The sequence below is a fragment of the Neolamprologus multifasciatus genome, chromosome 10, assembly GCF_963576455.1.
Source record: "Neolamprologus multifasciatus chromosome 10, fNeoMul1.2, whole genome shotgun sequence".
NCBI classification, from domain to species: Eukaryota; Metazoa; Chordata; class Actinopteri; order Cichliformes; family Cichlidae; genus Neolamprologus; species Neolamprologus multifasciatus.
The window spans coordinates 27,378,979-27,396,914 of NC_140448.1; the positions used below are offsets into that span (position 1 = coordinate 27,378,979).

General features: G+C 40.6%; 1 protein-coding gene and 1 non-coding gene across 3 annotated transcripts in view; both read right to left on the minus strand.

The window, feature by feature from the left end:
• Positions 1–2,693: 2,693 nt before the first annotated feature.
• The window catches only part of emsy (EMSY transcriptional repressor, BRCA2 interacting), a 41,062-nt gene continuing 25,819 nt past the window's right edge, over positions 2,694–17,936 (minus strand). For both annotated transcript variants that reach the window (XM_085174304.1, XM_085174305.1), the window contains exon 20: positions 2,694–17,649. In XM_085174304.1, the coding sequence (XP_085030430.1) occupies positions 17,467–17,649 (183 nt within the window). In that variant the 3' untranslated portion in view covers positions 2,694–17,466. The remainder of the gene's footprint in view (positions 17,650–17,936) is intronic.
• On the minus strand, positions 3,047–3,124 carry trnay-gua (transfer RNA tyrosine (anticodon GUA)). Its single transcript is given in 2 exon segments — positions 3,047–3,082; positions 3,088–3,124. It is a non-coding gene; the product is annotated as a tRNA-Tyr (tRNA).

Below are 17,936 nucleotides of genomic sequence, written 5' to 3' on the forward strand. Positions count from 1 at the left end.
TTTCGCCATGATTGTCACACATCCAAAACAGCAGACAAGTTAACTTCACATGGGTAGCAGTCACGTGGTTAGTGGTCATGTTTCTGCAAAACCTTCGTAAGGCTCTTGGAGATCAGAAGTCCCCCTCTGGCAGCCATTAAAGAATACATATATATATATATATATATATATATATATATATATATATATATATATATATATATATATATATATATATATATGGCTTTAAGGCACTTTCCAGAGGCTCCATCCATCTTTTGTCTGTGTTGACACCATGTAAACTTGTGACATGAGTTAAAAGAGCTCTGATTAGCAGAAACCATGAGCTTAGCGAGCTAATTCTGACTTTGTGGATATGAAACAGGATGATTACCCACCACAGAGACTAAGTAGTATATACTGCTCTCTATATATGATGAATTAATGTTCCCAAAGGCAGCTACCTTGAGCCAGAACATGAAATGAACAACTTATCAGGTTTTATATTTGATACATTGGTTAAATAAGTGTGAGTTGTTGTCGATAACATAACAGATGTTGCTGCATGTATTTTGGTTTCAATTTGGAGTGGTGCATTCGGGTAGCTTATGTGGAGTGGGAAATTTCTAACCTTATCAAGGCAAAGGGGTGAATTCCAGTATGTGTTGTAATTAGCAGTGATATTTCTCTGTAGCATAAAAGGAACATGATTATTAATGATTAGATCATTAAATCTTCCTCTTTGCTGTCACCATGTGTATAAATAAATCTGTCCTTCTTGTTGAAGCATTGTAATATGTTGACTGTTGACCTTAAATACATCTGGTGAATGAGTCTTGGGATTTTTATGACCTGGTTTAAATGTTTTTGATTTGTCTCTAAATGTTAGATGAGATCATCGATTTTGCCTGTGGAGAATGTAGATAGTTTGTTAGCTTAGTTTAGCACAACGACTGGAAGCAGCTTGTCTCTGGTAACAAAAATAGGAACTTGAATGCTTGTTAATGCTTCTCTCAGAACACTTTATTAGCTACCTTGTGCAGTTTAATATATTCCAATACCTATAAAGTCTATCTAATACCATGCTTCTATATCAAAAATACGATAATATGGAAAAGCACTTCAATTTTAGTTGAGCCAGTGACCTAAGGATATCATCTTTCTATCAATCTACAGTCCTCCATGCTACCAACTGAGCTATTGTTCAGTTCTTGGATGCGCAAATTTGTTTTGCAATACTGAAAAGTTAACCAAAAATGTTCATAAAGTACTTCAACGTGGTTTTTACTCCTACAAAGACCCTCCTTTGAACATAGATCCTACACCTAAAGTCCTCCACACCATCAAAGAGCAAGACTAAGTTTCTATCTCCAGGACTTAAAAATGAAAAGAATGGAAGTCTTACAGCTTTTCCACTGTGACAGGTTTCAAATAGCCAGGGTTCATCAAGTAAGCACCCACCTACAGTCCCCCACCCGACCGCGCTGATGTGTTGAAAACAATATGAAATATTTAACTATTTTGGATGCAGAAACTGATGGTTAACAGCAAGTCTGCAATGAAAATAATCTGAATATTAAATCAAAACTTAAAAAAATATAATGCTAGGTTCCTGCCACTCCCTGTGAGCCAAAGTTGAACCTGCAACCTAAGGATACCTGTGTAGCCCGACTACCGGCCTCCATTCTACCAACTGAACTGTCAAAGAGTTCATGTGGTGTTGAATCGTTCACCTCTTGAATGCGGAAGTTTGTTTTGCAAGCAAACCACAAACTTTCTGTCTGAGTGAATGATGACAGTAAAAATTAATCATTTTTCTACACATCAATCATTCCAGTCAGACAGCGACATCACCCTCCTTTAACAGGAGTCCACCCAGTCGAGCAGAAGTGTTGAAGACTATATGAAATGCTAAATTGGTTGAGTCTTGGATGCAGTCACTCATTTCCTTGTGATTGAGATATAGACCTAATTTCACCTTAGTTGTTCAGCTTTTGAATGTTGAGCATGATGCTTTACCATCCTGATGCTTGTTTTGTAGGAATGCTGGCTCCAAATATTAAATCAAAATGAGTTTGTATACAAAGGTTATATCACTCTACCACTGCTTGGTGATTATAGAAAGGTGTGTCTCGCACTGGCTGCACATGTTATTTTCATGGAGATTTAGTTGAATCTGCAGGACAACCGTCTTCCTCCTGTTAACCATCTTTGTTACTCATTTAGTTCTATCTAAAGTGCTCCACTCTGTAATACAGTCGTAATATCATTCCAAGGCTACCTCCTTTCTTTATGTATCCTGTCTATCTGAAAGGTTACTGACTGCAACAGTCTTTTCTGCCTTCACACCTTTCCAGTTTGTATAGACACAAAACGTGAACACAGACTGTTGTTTCTACCTACAGTGTTCCACTTTATCACCTACAGCAGCTCAGTAATAACAATTTTTCTAGTATTCTGATTTTTGTCCTACAGAAAACTCCAAAGAAGTCTTTGCATTTTTTCATGTTGTGCAGACACACAAGAGTTTAACCTAAAAATACCAGTTTCTCCCACCTGCAGTCCTCCCACTAAAGGGTGTGTGTGGAGTTGGACTGTTCACTCCTTGGATGCATAAATTTATTTTGCAAGACTGCAAAGCCAGCCTCAAACCTTCAGTCAGAGTAAATACTGACGACAGTTCACCTCTAGATTTTCTGTTCATTCCAGTCAGATTGAGACATCGCCCTCCTTTAACCATCATGTCGTACAGTTACACACAAAAGGCACCCCTTCAAGCCAGTATCGACCCAATGACCTAAGGATACTTGTTTCTCTCACCTAGTCCTCTGAAGGGTGCATAAGGTGTAGAATTACTCAAGATTTGGATGCAGAAACTCATGCTTAACCACAAGTATGGGAGACTGAACATCTGGCTCTGAATATTAAATAGAAAAAACCACAAACTTTCTGTCATAGTGACGACAATTCCTCCTGGTTTTTCTAGCCATTAATCATTCCAGTCAGTCAGAGGCATCGCCCTCCTGTAACGTCATCTCTCTTTGTACAAGCACATTTAAAACTTGTGTCCTTCGAGCCAGAGTTGAACCAGCAACCTAAGGATACCTATTACAGCCCTCCGCTCTACCAACTGAGCTATCAAAGGACACACATGCCTCAACTGTTCAAGTTTCAGATGCAGAAACTTTACCAAAGATTTGATTTGTTGAACCAAAGATTTACAGGACTCGATAATTACCTCTTAATGTTAATCAAAATAAAACAATGTGTGCTGCCAGTGGACTACTGTACTGTGGCTAGAGGATTGCAGTTATCTGTATTTTTACTACAAGTCAGTTTATCTGCCAAGAATCCCGACAGAAATGAACTGAATTGTTCAACTTAAGGTTGCAGAAACTGATGCCACAATTTGCTTTGTTGGACTGATCAACCGCCTTCAAATATTAATCAAAGTATTAAATAATATATGTATATGTGCAGTGTCATTGTGGCGTTACAGTTGTTCGTTCTGCCTTCACATCTCTATACATCATATCATCTTTATGATAAGGCTGATCAGCTTCATCGTTCTAGTTAGTACAGATCTGCAGATCATCGCTGTTCTTGAAAATCTGATCAAGATATTGTCCTTCTCTAACTTCTTATGTGCACACAAAAGCCTCTTCTTTCAACAGCAATCTAAAGATTCCTGTGTTAGCCACCCACAGTCGTACACTCTACCAGATCCACTATCAAAGGGCTCGTGAGTGGTGAAATTGTTCAACTTAAAAACAAATGGTTGCCCACAAAACATTTTGCAGGACAGCACCAAATATGAAATCCAAATGAAAAGAAATCTGTCTGCTATATAATATCCTAGTGTATTAATGCTTGATGATTATGGACTTCTGGTCTGAAAAGAATATCTGCAGCTAAACTCAAAGAAATAAAGTCACTTCCTCTGCTTTCACATCTCTAAAAATCATAGACGCCTACAAAAGCTACCAACCTTCAAATGGCTCCAGCAACCTATGAACAGGGGCGTAATTTCCAGGGGGGTTAGGGGGGTTGTGACGCCCCCAATAATCAGACCCAACCAATATAACTCCCCCAGTAAAATTATGAATTATCTTGCATAAATAGGTTGTTGATTTTCTTTACTCATTTCAGTTATTGAGTTGCATGTTTAATCATCTGGGAATTTACCCAGATTTATTTTTTTATTTAGACAGAGATCTTGACCCCCCAAATGTTCAGCACAAAGTGATGCCTATGGAGCCCTTTGACCTGAGGTCCTCCATGCTAGCCAGTAAACTACTGAAGATAACATACACTGCACATACACAGTTGGATTCACTCACATCTGATTTCACAAAGCTGGCACTCAGCTCAACATTTCAGAAACTGGACTTTTTTATTCTTTATACTGAATCTGTGCTAATCCCTGCATCCTAAAAGGCTAACTACAGGAAAACTCTCCAGAGTCCCAAAGATAACTGTCATTGCAGACTTAAAGTTATCCTCTCTGCCTTTATATTGTTCCAAACAGAAAAATATCCCCCCAGAACACATCCTTTCAGCTGGAGTTAAACCAGAAACCCGAGGGCTAAACCTAACTTTATTATTTTGCCTTTAGTTCCCAGTTAAATTTACAGAGCCAAGGCCTTTAACTCGATAGTGCTGCTCTTTTCCCAGCCTCACTACCTCAGCTTTCTTCCTCAGTTTACTTTTGGGATTAAGTCTTTGGAACTGCGAAAATGCTGTTCAGCACGAGCAGCTTTATCTTAACTGTCCAAAGAAAGCTTTTTACCCTCAGTGACTCAGACCCTCCACCCCTTATTCCCACCAGGAGACAGAAAAATAGTTACTCAACCTAATTTACTGTCCAGGGTGGTACAGGAAGTTGTCAACGGGGCCATCCTGTTTTATGTCAAAGGGGAAAAAGCCTCTTTATCTTTGTCAATGCAAAAATCACAGCTAGACGTTGGCTTTTGTGTTAATAATGAGGCATCGTGTTGGTACAGGCTTTGGTTATCCTTCTATTTAGTCTGTCAACAAGCCTTCTGGTGTTTGTGTTTGACTTAAACACTGTCCTGATTTACACCGTGAAGTTATTTAAAGTCTTTCAAGTGCTAAAGTAGAATATTCAGTCTAAGTTGAGTGTCTCGTGCTAAGCCGTTGTTTTTATATTTTCATTAGGAGGTTGGGGGAGGCTGGGAGATGCAAAAGGACGAAGACATAAATATTTATATCCAAATAATAATTTGAAACATAAAGGTTATTTAAGTAGAAAATATATATTAAAGATCCACTTTTGTGAATAAATCCACTGTGGCCCTCTTTGTTGGATTTGTGAGTAAGAGGTTGCTTATTTGCTGTGAGGAGTTTGGATTTACAGGAAACTCCAACTGTAATCTGCATCTGTTTTATCTGGAATCTGGAACTGTCTAGACTGTGTTTACGTGGGGAAAATTACATCTGCTCATTGACTTAATAAACAAGTGCAGCCTTTCTGTTGTGTAGCTGAATACTTGAACTGAATGGCTCCACAATCTGAGGCAGTCCTTTTTCCTACTGATTCCAAGAAACAGGCACTTTTTTACATTTCTGGCACTTCATGATCAGGGGAACCCCATCAACACTCAGCCAATGCAAACAGCAAATTCGATGGTGATCTGCCTTTTACATTACGAGATGTTTTGTGAGAAAAGTTGTGATTTTGGCCCGAAAACCGAAAGAGGATCCAAAATGGAAAGTTAACTTCCTCGAGGGATTTGAAAGGTCATGGCACTATTCCCTGTAGATTTTAATATTTTTGTATGTTTTATTTTTGTATGGTTGTAAATATCTATGTTCAAAAGGTTAAAACAGCATTTTCCATGTATTTGATGTGTTCCCAAGAAAAAGGAGACCGTGATTCGTGTCAGTAGCAACATATGGATAGGTTGATGATTTTTCTTGTTAAAAGTGAAGAACTTTTAAATGGTTTATAAGTCAAATCACACTAGGACAAATTATTGTGCCCTTTTTCACATCAGAAAACACTTCAAGAAGCAATTGAAGTGCAGATATTAAGCTTTAATTAGAGGGGTTTAACAAACTTTTTGCATCAACTGTTTAAGAATTACCCCCATTTTTATAGACAGAGCCCCATTTTCACAGGCTCAAATCAAGTGTGGAACTCAGTTTGGTAGTTTTTTACTGCAATGTTCAGTAACAGGTCTAAACACTTTTCAAGAAAATCTTGAGGAGATAAGTGTGTAATTATCAGGGTTGACAATCAAGAGACACCTTTATGAATGGAAACAAAGATGGTTTAGAGCAAGGTGCAAACCACTGGTTACAGGTAGATTAGATTTAGACCAGAAAACATCTAAAGGAGCCTGCACAGTTACAAAAAAATATTCTTTGGACATAGGAAACCAAGATGAAGTTGTCTGAGAGTAAATATGTAGAAGGAGTCCAAATCATACCACATCATCTGTCAGAGTCGTTTCTTCTAAGCCTTTTTAAAAATTGCAGCACAGAGAGTAAACGACAAAGTCATAAAGAAAATGAGCTGGTAAAAAGTGATATTATTCAACCAACCGCAGCTCTGCCAAATCTGATGCGAGTGAAATGAGTGGATAAAGTTCATCAAGTACAGTCATCTCAATAATCTCTGAATATGCCACAGTGGAAAAACTTCTTTCTATTTAAAACGAAACCAGCCTGGTCTCTGTGAAGCGGGATTATGGGTGGAGAGGGTTAACGCTAGTACCTAAACAAACTATATGTCACAGTTCTTGTTATTTTCATTGGTTTTGTACTCTTGTGTTTTCAGTTCTCCTTTCTCTGTCCTCATGTTTGCCAGTTTAAGCTGCTACTTTGAAGGATAGTTTTTTATGTGGCTCTTTGTATTTTTTACATCCTGACTTTGTTTTTTCAACCTGAGTTTTGTTTCCCAATCATTGCCCTGTGTTGCTGTACTCTTTTCTTTTCTTTTGTCCTCTCTTCCTTTGGTTTTTCCCTGAGTTAGCTCTAGTGATAATATCCTACCTGCAGCACTTTTTTACTTTTTTTCCATTGATATCTCTTTTTTTTTACCCTCAGCCTTTTCGCCTCTGCATAGTCCTGCATTTGTGCAAGTTTAAGAACCTTGGGTAAATCATAAAACCACTTCTGGGGCTTTGGATATCAAACTCCAACTCTACCAACTGTATGTAAAAGGCCTTGGAAACAGGTCAAAAGAAACACACTTTCCAGCTCCACAAACGAGACCCGATTACAGAAAGACTTTGTCTCACAGTTTATTTGTAATCAGTGAGCAATAGCAAGACTACTGAAGAGGCTAAGAATGAAGTCAAAGTTGAAGTAATGGCTTAGAACGAGTTTACTTGCAGGGCTCCACATAAGTGAGCCACTGGGAAATCAAATGAGACTACCACACTGCAGCTCTGTTTATTTTTCCAGCACCGTATTGCCTCTCCTGGGCAAAGTAAAAAAAAAAAAAAGACAACACTGGGAGCTTCTCTTCCTCGGGGAGATCATACACCCACCGGAGGGAAACAGTTTTCCTCCCAGCTTTGCCCCTTCACAACGGAAAGACAAAACAACGCGCTGGTGGGCTCTTGCCAACTCTTGCAGCTGTACCATCCTCCCAAAAGGCATAATTTCCTTCCAAAGGCCTTTCCTCTTCCCGTTTTGTGGAATTCCACCATGTTGTTTTCTATTTTTTTTTACCTCTTGTTTATTAGATGAGCAGCGATACAATCACAGGAGGCCTACGGAAAATATTTTTGGTTCCTAAATTGGAAGCAGACCTCCGTCACTTTTCCTCTCCTCTGTGACCGGGCATTGAGTCATAATTGAACCTGTGTTTATCATAGCGTATCACGCTGAGATCAGAACAACTCTGTTGCAAGGGGGCGGCTTCATCAAAGCAAGGGCAGCTCGCTTAGTCACTGATGAACAATCGCAAAGAAAGTGGAAAGAGAAAACAAGTCTTGTCTGACCATCTGCTACAGATAAACAAAAAAGATCTTTGTGTTTCCTTCAAAGGAAATATGGAGGTTGGCCTGTAAATAATCTATACATTACTGTGAGATCACAGTTTCCAACTTTGCGTAGTTTGATAAACTCTGTGAAATGACCTGAATTCTCTGTTGGCTTAGACATAAAAATGTCATAGGAAATACATGAATTTACAGCATTAGTTGAAAGTTTCATATCATTTATCAAGCTTTCTTGAACATTTTGCACATTTCCCATCAACCGGTCTACAAGACGTGGTTAAATTTACCCCAACTTTCCAAGGGAGGGTTCAGATCTCAGGTTGTCCCAGCTCTCAAATGCATTTGAAATTTTATGTCTCAGTAAAACAGTCGCAACGACCTGACAACCACTTTTTGTTTTGGTATTCCCTGATTGGGCGTAGGAGATTGCTGATAGTCATTGTGAAGTTAGTCTTTAAACCCCAGCCTAGCAGGCCTAAAAGCCGGTCAGTGACTCCAGGTAATCATTAGTTATTAGAGAAAAATGTCTACTCCCTGATTGGTTAGTGAGTGGTTGCTCGCTATTGCCAGATGAAATTGGTTGCTAAGAGGTGCTGCCCCCAAAAAACTCCTTGTGGTCGCTTTGGTTGCTGGCAGATTTCTGTGGAAGATACCAACTTGTCTGCAAACACTTGGCAACTACTTCCTGAACAGTTGTGAAAATGTGAAAATTGTGCCGCGAACTGGGAATGGAGACCGTTTGCTTACAAAGCCAAAAAGTTGCACCTTTTCAAAACATGTTGGTTTCCGTGGTAAGGCACAACTTCTGTTCTCTGTTTCCAGTTAGTGTCACACTTTTTCAAGTTTCACTGCTGCTTAGGGGTTAGTTAGCAAGTGTTGGCAAAATCGTCATAATCTTTCCTGCGAACTCCAGATTACTGCAGCAACCGAGCTGCGACCAAAGCAATCATAACCACAATTTCTGTTGCAGCACCCTCTTTCTGACTTTCAGGAACCATACATATTTTTTCCCAGCGACCGGAGGCGTTACATTCGTCATGCTAACATTCATTTTTAACACATGGAAGTGTTAAAAACGGCAGTTTATTTAGTTCCTAAAAATGTTCACAGCCAGCTACAAAAAAGGTTTTGGGTAGTTTTTCCATTATAAAAACTGTACAATGGGTGATTTTAAAAGATAATTCATCTGTTTGGACATAGATAAGGTTTAAAGTTGGCATTTTATTATAGTATTCTGTTACTCAGCACCAGTTAGCAGATGTGTGTGTCTTGCATTTGTTAGGCCTGCAGGTTGCAACCCAAACTTGCTAGTGTTAGCGGATGACTTTCCAGCAAAGGCCGACTTAAGCATCTATTCTATGTGGAAACATCCTCAGCATTCATCTGCATGTGGCTCGGATTTTGTAGTCGTACCACCAGTTTTCAACTCAGAAATCAGGGTAGGTTCTCAACTTTTTGCTGGGTTAGCTCTTTATCTTATTAAAATATGCTTACATCGCACCATCACTGGTCCAAACTAGCACTGAGGTGGCTGTGTTCCTATTTTTCTTTCTTATTGGTTCATCCTCAAGAGACTAACTCAGGAAATACTGTTTCAATCTGAAGTGTCTGCCAGTAATGATGATTCACTCCCATTTCCATCTGTTTCACATCATAAAAACATCTCTGGGAGTATCTTTTTTTAAAGGTGAATGCCTATGTTGCCCCTTTGCAGAGATTAGCTGTGCCTTGCTCCATGAGGTCGTGCCTCATCGACTGGTAAACTGAAAGAAGATAGCAACCTATTATTCATCCACAGTAATCGCACCCCTTGCTCCCTCGCACGGCTCAGTGTCCTGATTTATCGTCCGCAGCCATGGGAAAGGTCAAAGTTGACTGTCTACGTCCTGTAGCTACATGAATTGATGAGATGCTTAAATATGTCCTACATTACTTGTGCTGTGGTGTTGTAACGTTGAGAAGGGCAGGAGACCAAATGGGAGCAGGAAGCACACCCCAGGACAATGGTATCATGCATCCTGCATCTGCTGTTTGAGCACATTAACTTACTTTGAGGTCCCTCCAAGAAGATTGTTTTTGAGAGTTCAGGTGGATTCAGTTTGGGGTTTGGCTGTTTGTTTTACAAGCAGGACAAAATGTTGGGCTTTAGGCTGTGAGAGAAACAGGGAGTCGGGCCAAATTTCACATTTATTGTCCACATGCTGGCCTAAAGCTGGCTGGCACTACAATAGGATTATGTTTTTTTCCCCCTCAGAACATAACCTGGATCTGTTACTAATGGTCATGTCATTATGAGTGTGGTGTTTGCCCAAAAACAGCTGCATCCAAAGTTGCCAGAAAAAAGCTGAGTTATGGCACAAAAACCAGAGGCAAAAACAGGGAAATATCATTCATTCATGAGTGGCAACATTAAATATGATTTTCTAATATGAGGTGTAAATAACTGTGTAAAACCTTTCTATGTCGGCCATGAGGAACATAATCTGCAGCCATGGTGAATAAATGGCAAGAAGTGCAGTCAAATAAACTCAAGCCTGAGGAATGCTGCTTGGGCCCCAGTGATAAATCACAGGCATTTTCAAGGAAACTCCTACCCACCCCTTTACGCCCATAATCTTTCCTACTGAGGTCTCCAACAATGAAAACAACAACTATTGTTGAGAACAATGCAATCAGACCACCAAGCACACTGCTGCCTTTTATGGTCTTAGTCATTTGCTCTGGGTCAGTTTAGTTTAGTTTCGCAGATGTTTCATCAGACATACTTCAGATTTCATCAGCACTTTAAGATTAATGGGATTAATAGGAAAAATGTGTTTGTAACAATTTGCTCATTATGTGGAACAATATCCAGGCCTTTCATGATATAATCAAGACAAGTATACAAATGGAGGAACTGCAGGTTTCAACATTACTGATGGCTTTGTGACAGCTCACTTCTGTCTCCTAAAATGTATGTTTGCGTGGTGAAAATACTGTGCACATGACATTTGTTGGACACTACAGAGGCGATGGACAGGCTGCCAGATAAGGTCAGGCAGTAGTCTCCAAGGACTGTGATGTTTACAGATGACGCTGGGATCTATGGTGAGAGAGTGCAGGGTGTATCAGGGTATCTGGGATGATAGCAGTAAAAGTGAAAAGAAATGTTTAAAAGTTGGTGGTGAGACCTGATATGGGTTATGGTTCGTAGACTGTGGGGCTGGAAAAAAGCATCTGGAGGTGGCAGAGCTGAAGATGCTCTTAATACCTTGGGGATGAGCAGGATGGAGAAGATTAAAAATGAGTACAACAGAGGGACAGCTCAGGCTGAGCAGTTTGGAGAAAAGGTTAGAGATGCAAGACCGAGATGGTTTGGACATATGCAGAAGAGGAAGAGAGGATATGCTGGACAATGAGCAAAGAATGGCAGGCAGGAGGAAAAGAGGAAGATCACTAAAGGAGGTTCATGGATGTAGTAAAGGGGGACATGGAGAGGGTGGATGTGGCAGAGGAGGATGCTAGGGACGGAGTGAGATGGAGGCAGATGATCTACTGTGGCTGAAAGAGCAACTGAAAGAAGAAGAAGGAAGAAAGACTCTGGAGGAGGATGCTGGGGTGGATGGTGGGTGTACAAAGTTTAACTGACTCTTGGTTCCGAGTCCCATTTGTGGTTAGAATTAGACAGCAAAAACATTACACATAAAAAATGGTTGTTTGAACACCATGTTAAGATGTCACGTTCACATCAATAAACTGTAATTACTCAATTTTGTACGAATGTTTTTAAAAAATTCACATTTTGAATTTCATGTCGAGGATAACGGTTTATGTAGGCCTCGATTGTTGTTGTTGTTGTTTCATAATTCACTGCAGGCAGGCTATCTGAGCACTCAGGCTCACAGATTTGCTGCTTGAAATAACCAATATTTAGATGACAAACTTCATAAATATCATCTAGGAAAACTTTGAGATCTTCCAGGTAATCAGCTCGAGGGACATATGGAGGATATGGACATCCAAGTTCAAAAAAGATGAATAAAAATTGATGTATTGAGGGATAGTTTATGGAAAAAAGGGCTGCTGTCATAAATAATAAGATACAAATCAATAAATTAGGATAACTAGTTTACCTATCAAACCTTTCGTCTAAGGAGCTTGGAAAGAAAAGCTTAAAACTTAAAGAAGTGGCTCAGTGCTGTCTTGCTGAAATAAAAAGACCTTCCATGATTCACCTTCACAGATATCCGTACTTGGCCACGTGTGCTAATCCTCCAACATATGGTAGAGATGATGGCTTTTGAGCTGTGCACTCATATCAAGCTGGATGAGCTGCATGTATAATATTTATATTTATTTATTATTATTTTGAGGCAGCACAGTGATGAGCACTTTTGCCTCACAGTACATGAATGAAATGAGGCATTTCCCTCTGGGTATTCCAGCTTCCTCGACGGTCCAAAGGCGTCAGGTTAACTGATGATGACATGATAAATAGACTGACTCTGTGTTAGCCCAGCTCGAGGTGACGCCGCCTCAGCAATCTCTGAAATAGATGCACTCTGCCTCTGTTATCATCAGTTCATCTTAAACAAACTCACACCTGAAGAAGGCGAGGACCTCACAGGACGGTCTGTTTTTGGGTTCTGGGGCACACAGACAGTCCACGCTGTGATTTCCACTACAAAGCCATGTCTGTTTTCAGTGTAATGTTGCCTCAGGGCCTGAAGATCACAACCTTTTCATACTGTTTTTCTGACCTTTTTCCTTGTGTACAGAGACTTCCCCGAATCTTTAAATAATATTATGTTCTGTTATCTGTGAAATCCCCGAATCCTTTCTAATTTTTCTAAAAAATAACATTGTTCATAATTTGTTAAACTACCTTCCCACTCAGGCTTTCACAGTATGATGAACCTCTCACGTCTCTAATCTTCGGAAAGACTAGTCCTCTCTCCCACTCATGCTACTGGTCTGATGCCAGTTAACCCAATCTGATGGGAGATCCTGTGACGAGTGTAGCCAATGTAGCAACTTAAAAAAAACGTGTTGCTGACATTAAGTTAACACTTCCCAGTATTTCAGCATTTCAAGTCTTATTTATGAAACAACGCTCTAAAAACCAAGAAGCTTAAAACAACTTTATGCTCATGCTTCCTAAACACAGAGGCTGTTCCCTGAAGCGGTTTCTCAGTCAGGTGAGTAAGCAGAGCAGAGTAAACCGTGTTTTCCTGTGGGACTCTGGCACCGCTTGCCCAGCAGGGGGGCAGGATGGAGGGACGCTAAGTCAGCACGCTCCTAAACAGAGCCACATGTCTGCAGGTTGAGGCCAGCCAATCAGACTCTGCAGGGTGGATCTGAGCCCTTGAGAACCCACTGGATCATTTACACCATGAAGCAGGAGAAAGCACCGGTGCATGGCTGGGCTCTGCAAGGGAGTGTGCGGTTAGGCTTTTACAAGCGACAAACTTAAATAAACAGGAAACCTGGCTCACATGGACATCACAATGCAGTAAATAGGTTTTTATACTTGCCTGCAGGAGCAACTATAAATCCTGGAAACATTTTGGAGGCTGCCGTAGCTGTTTACAGGCCAAAAGTGAGAGGATGTATGATGGTTACGTACAGCCAAACAGGGCTCGTGTCACTCTATAAAAAACGGTTTGTAATGTGTTGCAGTTCAAGAGGTGGAGAATGTGTAAATGAAAAAAAGGACTCTTGTCAAACTGTCACTGTGTGCAAGAAAAAAGATGTGAATGTTCCCAATTTTAAAGTCTGGCATTCACACTGGGAATGACACAGCTGCCCGGTATAAAATGTGTACTGCTCAGTTTCCTGAAGCACCTGTAGAGGAAAAACTGGTTATCGCTAAGCAACAGTCTGCAGCAGTCGCTCAGCACATTCAGGTTACAGGTCAAAGGTGAGAAAGAAAAGTATGTGGAGGATATTTCTCTTTGCTTTTCCAAGCAAAGCAGTTCAACATGACAGAAAGTGCATGTGTAATTCTTTCGTTTTGTTTTGCCAAGCGGGGAAATCCCCAAATTACCGTTTCAATAAAGCCTTGTCACAAAAGCGCCTGGTTCGGAAGAAGTGGTGAACTAATGTGTTTTTATTGGCCACCAATTCGTAGTCATTGCATGTGGAGGTCATCCAGCTGTCCTGATAACCTTCATTATACTTCCCTTAAAAGAGATCGGGTGGAGGCGGAGGGGTGGGCGCATTAGACTCCTCCAGCTTTAACTAAAGAAGTCTATTACAAAGTAGAATATTTAGACAGAAAACTGCGTATAAAGGCACGAGCTTTGAAATTGTGAATAAAAAGCAGTAGAAATCCTGATCTGTTAGAGCAGGGGTGTCCAACTCCAGGCCTCGAGGGCCGGTGTCCTGCAGGTTATAGATGTCCTTGATCCAACACAGCTGATTTAAATTTCTTGATTACCTCCTCGACATGTCTTGATGTTCTCCAGAGGCCTGATAATGAACTAATCATGTGATTCAGGTGTGTTGACCCAGGGTGAGATCTAAAACCTGCAGGAAAGGCCTGGAGTTCGACACATCTGTGTTAGAGCATTAGACTGAGCGGTGCGTTTTCTATCCAGGTTTGGTTTTACTGCTGCAGTAGTGCGTTTGGGATCATTGTCAGGCTGAAAAATGGAGCTGTTGCCAATCAGATACTTTTCACATAGATTTGCAGGGAAAATCGAAATCTTATGGTAATTTTCAGCAGCCCCAAACCATGACAGAGGCTCCACTGTGTCTCACAGACGGGTATTGTTGTAATAGGGGTGCAGGTACCTCTCCTCTGACTCTCCTCTGTACATACTGACAATTTCAAATTTGGATTCATCGCTCCACAAGACCTGTTTGCACTGATTTTTAGTCCACTTCTTAGCAAATTAATATAATTTGACATACCTCAACCTTTTCTCCCCATTTCCCTTCTTTAAGAATGGCTTTTTAAGGACACGCTGCACATCATGCTTTTTGCCCTTTGGGAATCACCTTGTTGTTGCAAAAATACTTTAAAAATGTAAAACCCTGTCTGAAAAAAATAAAAATGGGAAATTGTGTTTTTTTTAGTTCCTTGTGTGCCCTCATGTGCTTAAATGACTCATAGATCAGTGATTAGTGGCGTAACAAACAAAAAACTTTCCTCTGAAAAAGGTCACGAACAAGGCCTGGACTAAAAATGAGTGAAAAGCAGCCAGTGTCCAAAAAAAAAAAAAAAAAAAAATTCAGGAAGTTTGGCTTGGACCCAAAATCTAAAGAAATGAGGGCTGTGAAGACTTTTGCACAGTACTGTATGGTAAAAAAAAATTAACAGTGTGTGAGTAGGTAAGTAAAAAGCTCCCTTTTTAAGTTCTTTTTCAGCTTTTTACCTGCTCAGCTCTCTAAAGATTAACTTTATTGCTCTTAAATGTGTGAAATAACAGAACAGATCTGTTCACCCCATCCTTGCAAGTTTGGGAAATTGTTTTCATTAAATACCAGTAAAAACAGGCTTTTCTAAAACACACGGAGCCCTCCAGACAGACACAGACGTGCGTTTGCAGCCTAATCGCATCCTGATCGCTTTGGGTCGTTTTCTGTTTTGCTGTCAATCACCTATCTATGCCTCACAAGCAGCGACATGAAGATTATAGGCGTTTAATGTTAAACGAAAGAAAGACAAACAAACAAACAAAAAAGCAGGTGTCTGTGCCGCTTTTTCATTACAGCAAAAGCTCCCTCTGAACAGGAACTTTACAAGAAACGGGGTAGCTTTTCTCTCAAAGCTTCACATATCCCAGTGTCGTTAGAAAAGAAACCTGAATGTGCACGGTGCCGATGTGCTGGTGTTTTTGTGGCGTGAGGTCAAGTTCATCATCATGTTTTTCCAAAAGCCTGAAGGGAAAATGAAAATGGACAAACCTCATCAGACAAACATTATTCAAAGCAGAGGAATTTCTCCCTGTCAAGGATGGACGGGGGTTTTTTTGTTTGAAACTCTTTGTTTTCAAACAATTGGACCGAGACAAACACAACCGGCTGTACTCAGCTGATTTATTGTGCAGATTAAATTTTTTTTCATCTAGTCAGACAGTTTGAAAAGGTAGAAAAGAAATGCGTACTTATTGAAATCCTCACTGCAACTTTTTGGACTCTGGAATACATCTTACAAAAAAAGTACATTGCTCAATTTGCTTCTTTTCCTTTTTTTTTTTAAGCACTCCAAAATTACACTGAGCAGCAACTCTTACGTTGGACGTTATTGGTCCTCCAGGACTCTTTTTGTGGTTCTGCGTCATGTTCCTCACAGAAGAAAAAAATAATATATATATATCAATCTGCACCAGCTCTGTTCCCTCCTCTGAAAACCCTGTAAAGTGTTGGAGAGTTACAAAATGAGTCGAGAAAAAATACAATCCGTCTGACGCCAAAAGCTGTCCATTTACGAGTCGCCGCTCAGGAACGGCGTGAGCTGATTTTTCCAGGACGACGTTCCTCGGAGAAGTCCCGGTCTAAATTAAGTTCCGAGAATTATTTCTGAAAGCTTCCAAACTTCTGGGGTTGTTTGGGTCTGCAGACCTGATCGAGTTCCCTCTTTTGTGTGAATTATCAAAGCCCCTTTCAGACATCCTTTCCGATCATCCGATTTCATATCCAAAACAAAAAAAGCACCCGGGGCACTTTTCTATAAAACACCATGTGAGATTATGACTGCATGTTGTTAGGGGTATGACAGATTTTTGGATTTTATATCGCCAACTATGCTCCTAAGTTTAAATAAAACAAAGATGTTGTGATTTGTTTTCATGGGAGGCTCGTTCCTCTGAGCCTGTGTGTGACACACTCGGTCTTTGGAGAATCGGCGCAGGTTCGGTTGAGTCTGCAACATTATGAGCAAAGCTTTTGGGAATTTCTGCAGAAGGAAAATCACCTTCGATAGAATTTCTTGGGGGTGAAAACACGTCAAACCGGTTCTTGATGAGACATCGAACTAGTGTTAAAGTTGTAATAGGTGCAAAAGAGGCCGTGAGGAACGTAACAATAAAGGTTTTATTTAAAAAGATGGCTGGGGGCAGTGATGTCACGCATAATGTCTAAAAAGGGCTTTTACGTCTGGTGTTTAAGGCATTTTCAATATCTTTTCTGCTGCTACTCATCTCTATGACCCCCTCAGAAGTTGCAGGTCCTTTGGGTTGACTTTAAATGCAGTGTACTTGCTCAGCTGTATGTTTATGAAATGATATTTAAATGTCTTAGAAAGTAGAAAGTCCCCCATACTGTAACATCGTATGCTGGGAGAAACTGCTTTCCAGCTCTCTGAAGCCGGACTAGAACTAATCCTTTCACCTCGCTCCCACATCTGGTGATAAAAACCACATGTGCCGTTAGCTGCGGGGACGAAAAGAGCCTAACAAACTAATACTTTACACAAAATGAAACACTAACTAAAGTCCACTGTGTCCGAGGCCTCGAACAAATCGCCAGTCTGCTTTTCCCAAAGTGAAAATGTGCGCTGCACCCGTCAGGGTCTCTTAGCATGGAGTGACTACGGCTGGTCGGGGGGGCTGGCGGCGGCGGCCTCGTCGTTGCTGCTGTCCACCTCCTGCTCCATGGGGCTGTCCTCCTCCAGCTGCTGGCTGGTGTAGTTGGTGATCTCCAGGAAGCCGCTGGGCTCCACTACCACGTTAGACTGGCTGGAGTCTGGCAGGATGGAATACTGAGGAATCACCTGCATGTATGAGAAAGATCGGGCTCAGAGTAGGTGAAAATAGTCCCTCTCAGACTTTTTTTTTTCCACTCTAGACTCTGTGTGACATCACAGAGAGGGGATATCCCTAATATGGTCCTCACTGTGTACACAGAAGCCCCTCCTACTTACTGTTCAAGCCTGTTTGTGAGGGGCAGCCAATCAAATCAAAGAAAGAAGAGCTAAAGCTAAAGAAATGCGGAGCTGCAGTTGAGTACACGATAAACGAGTCCCAGAATAAACAATGGAGCTAGAAATAAGCAACCAAA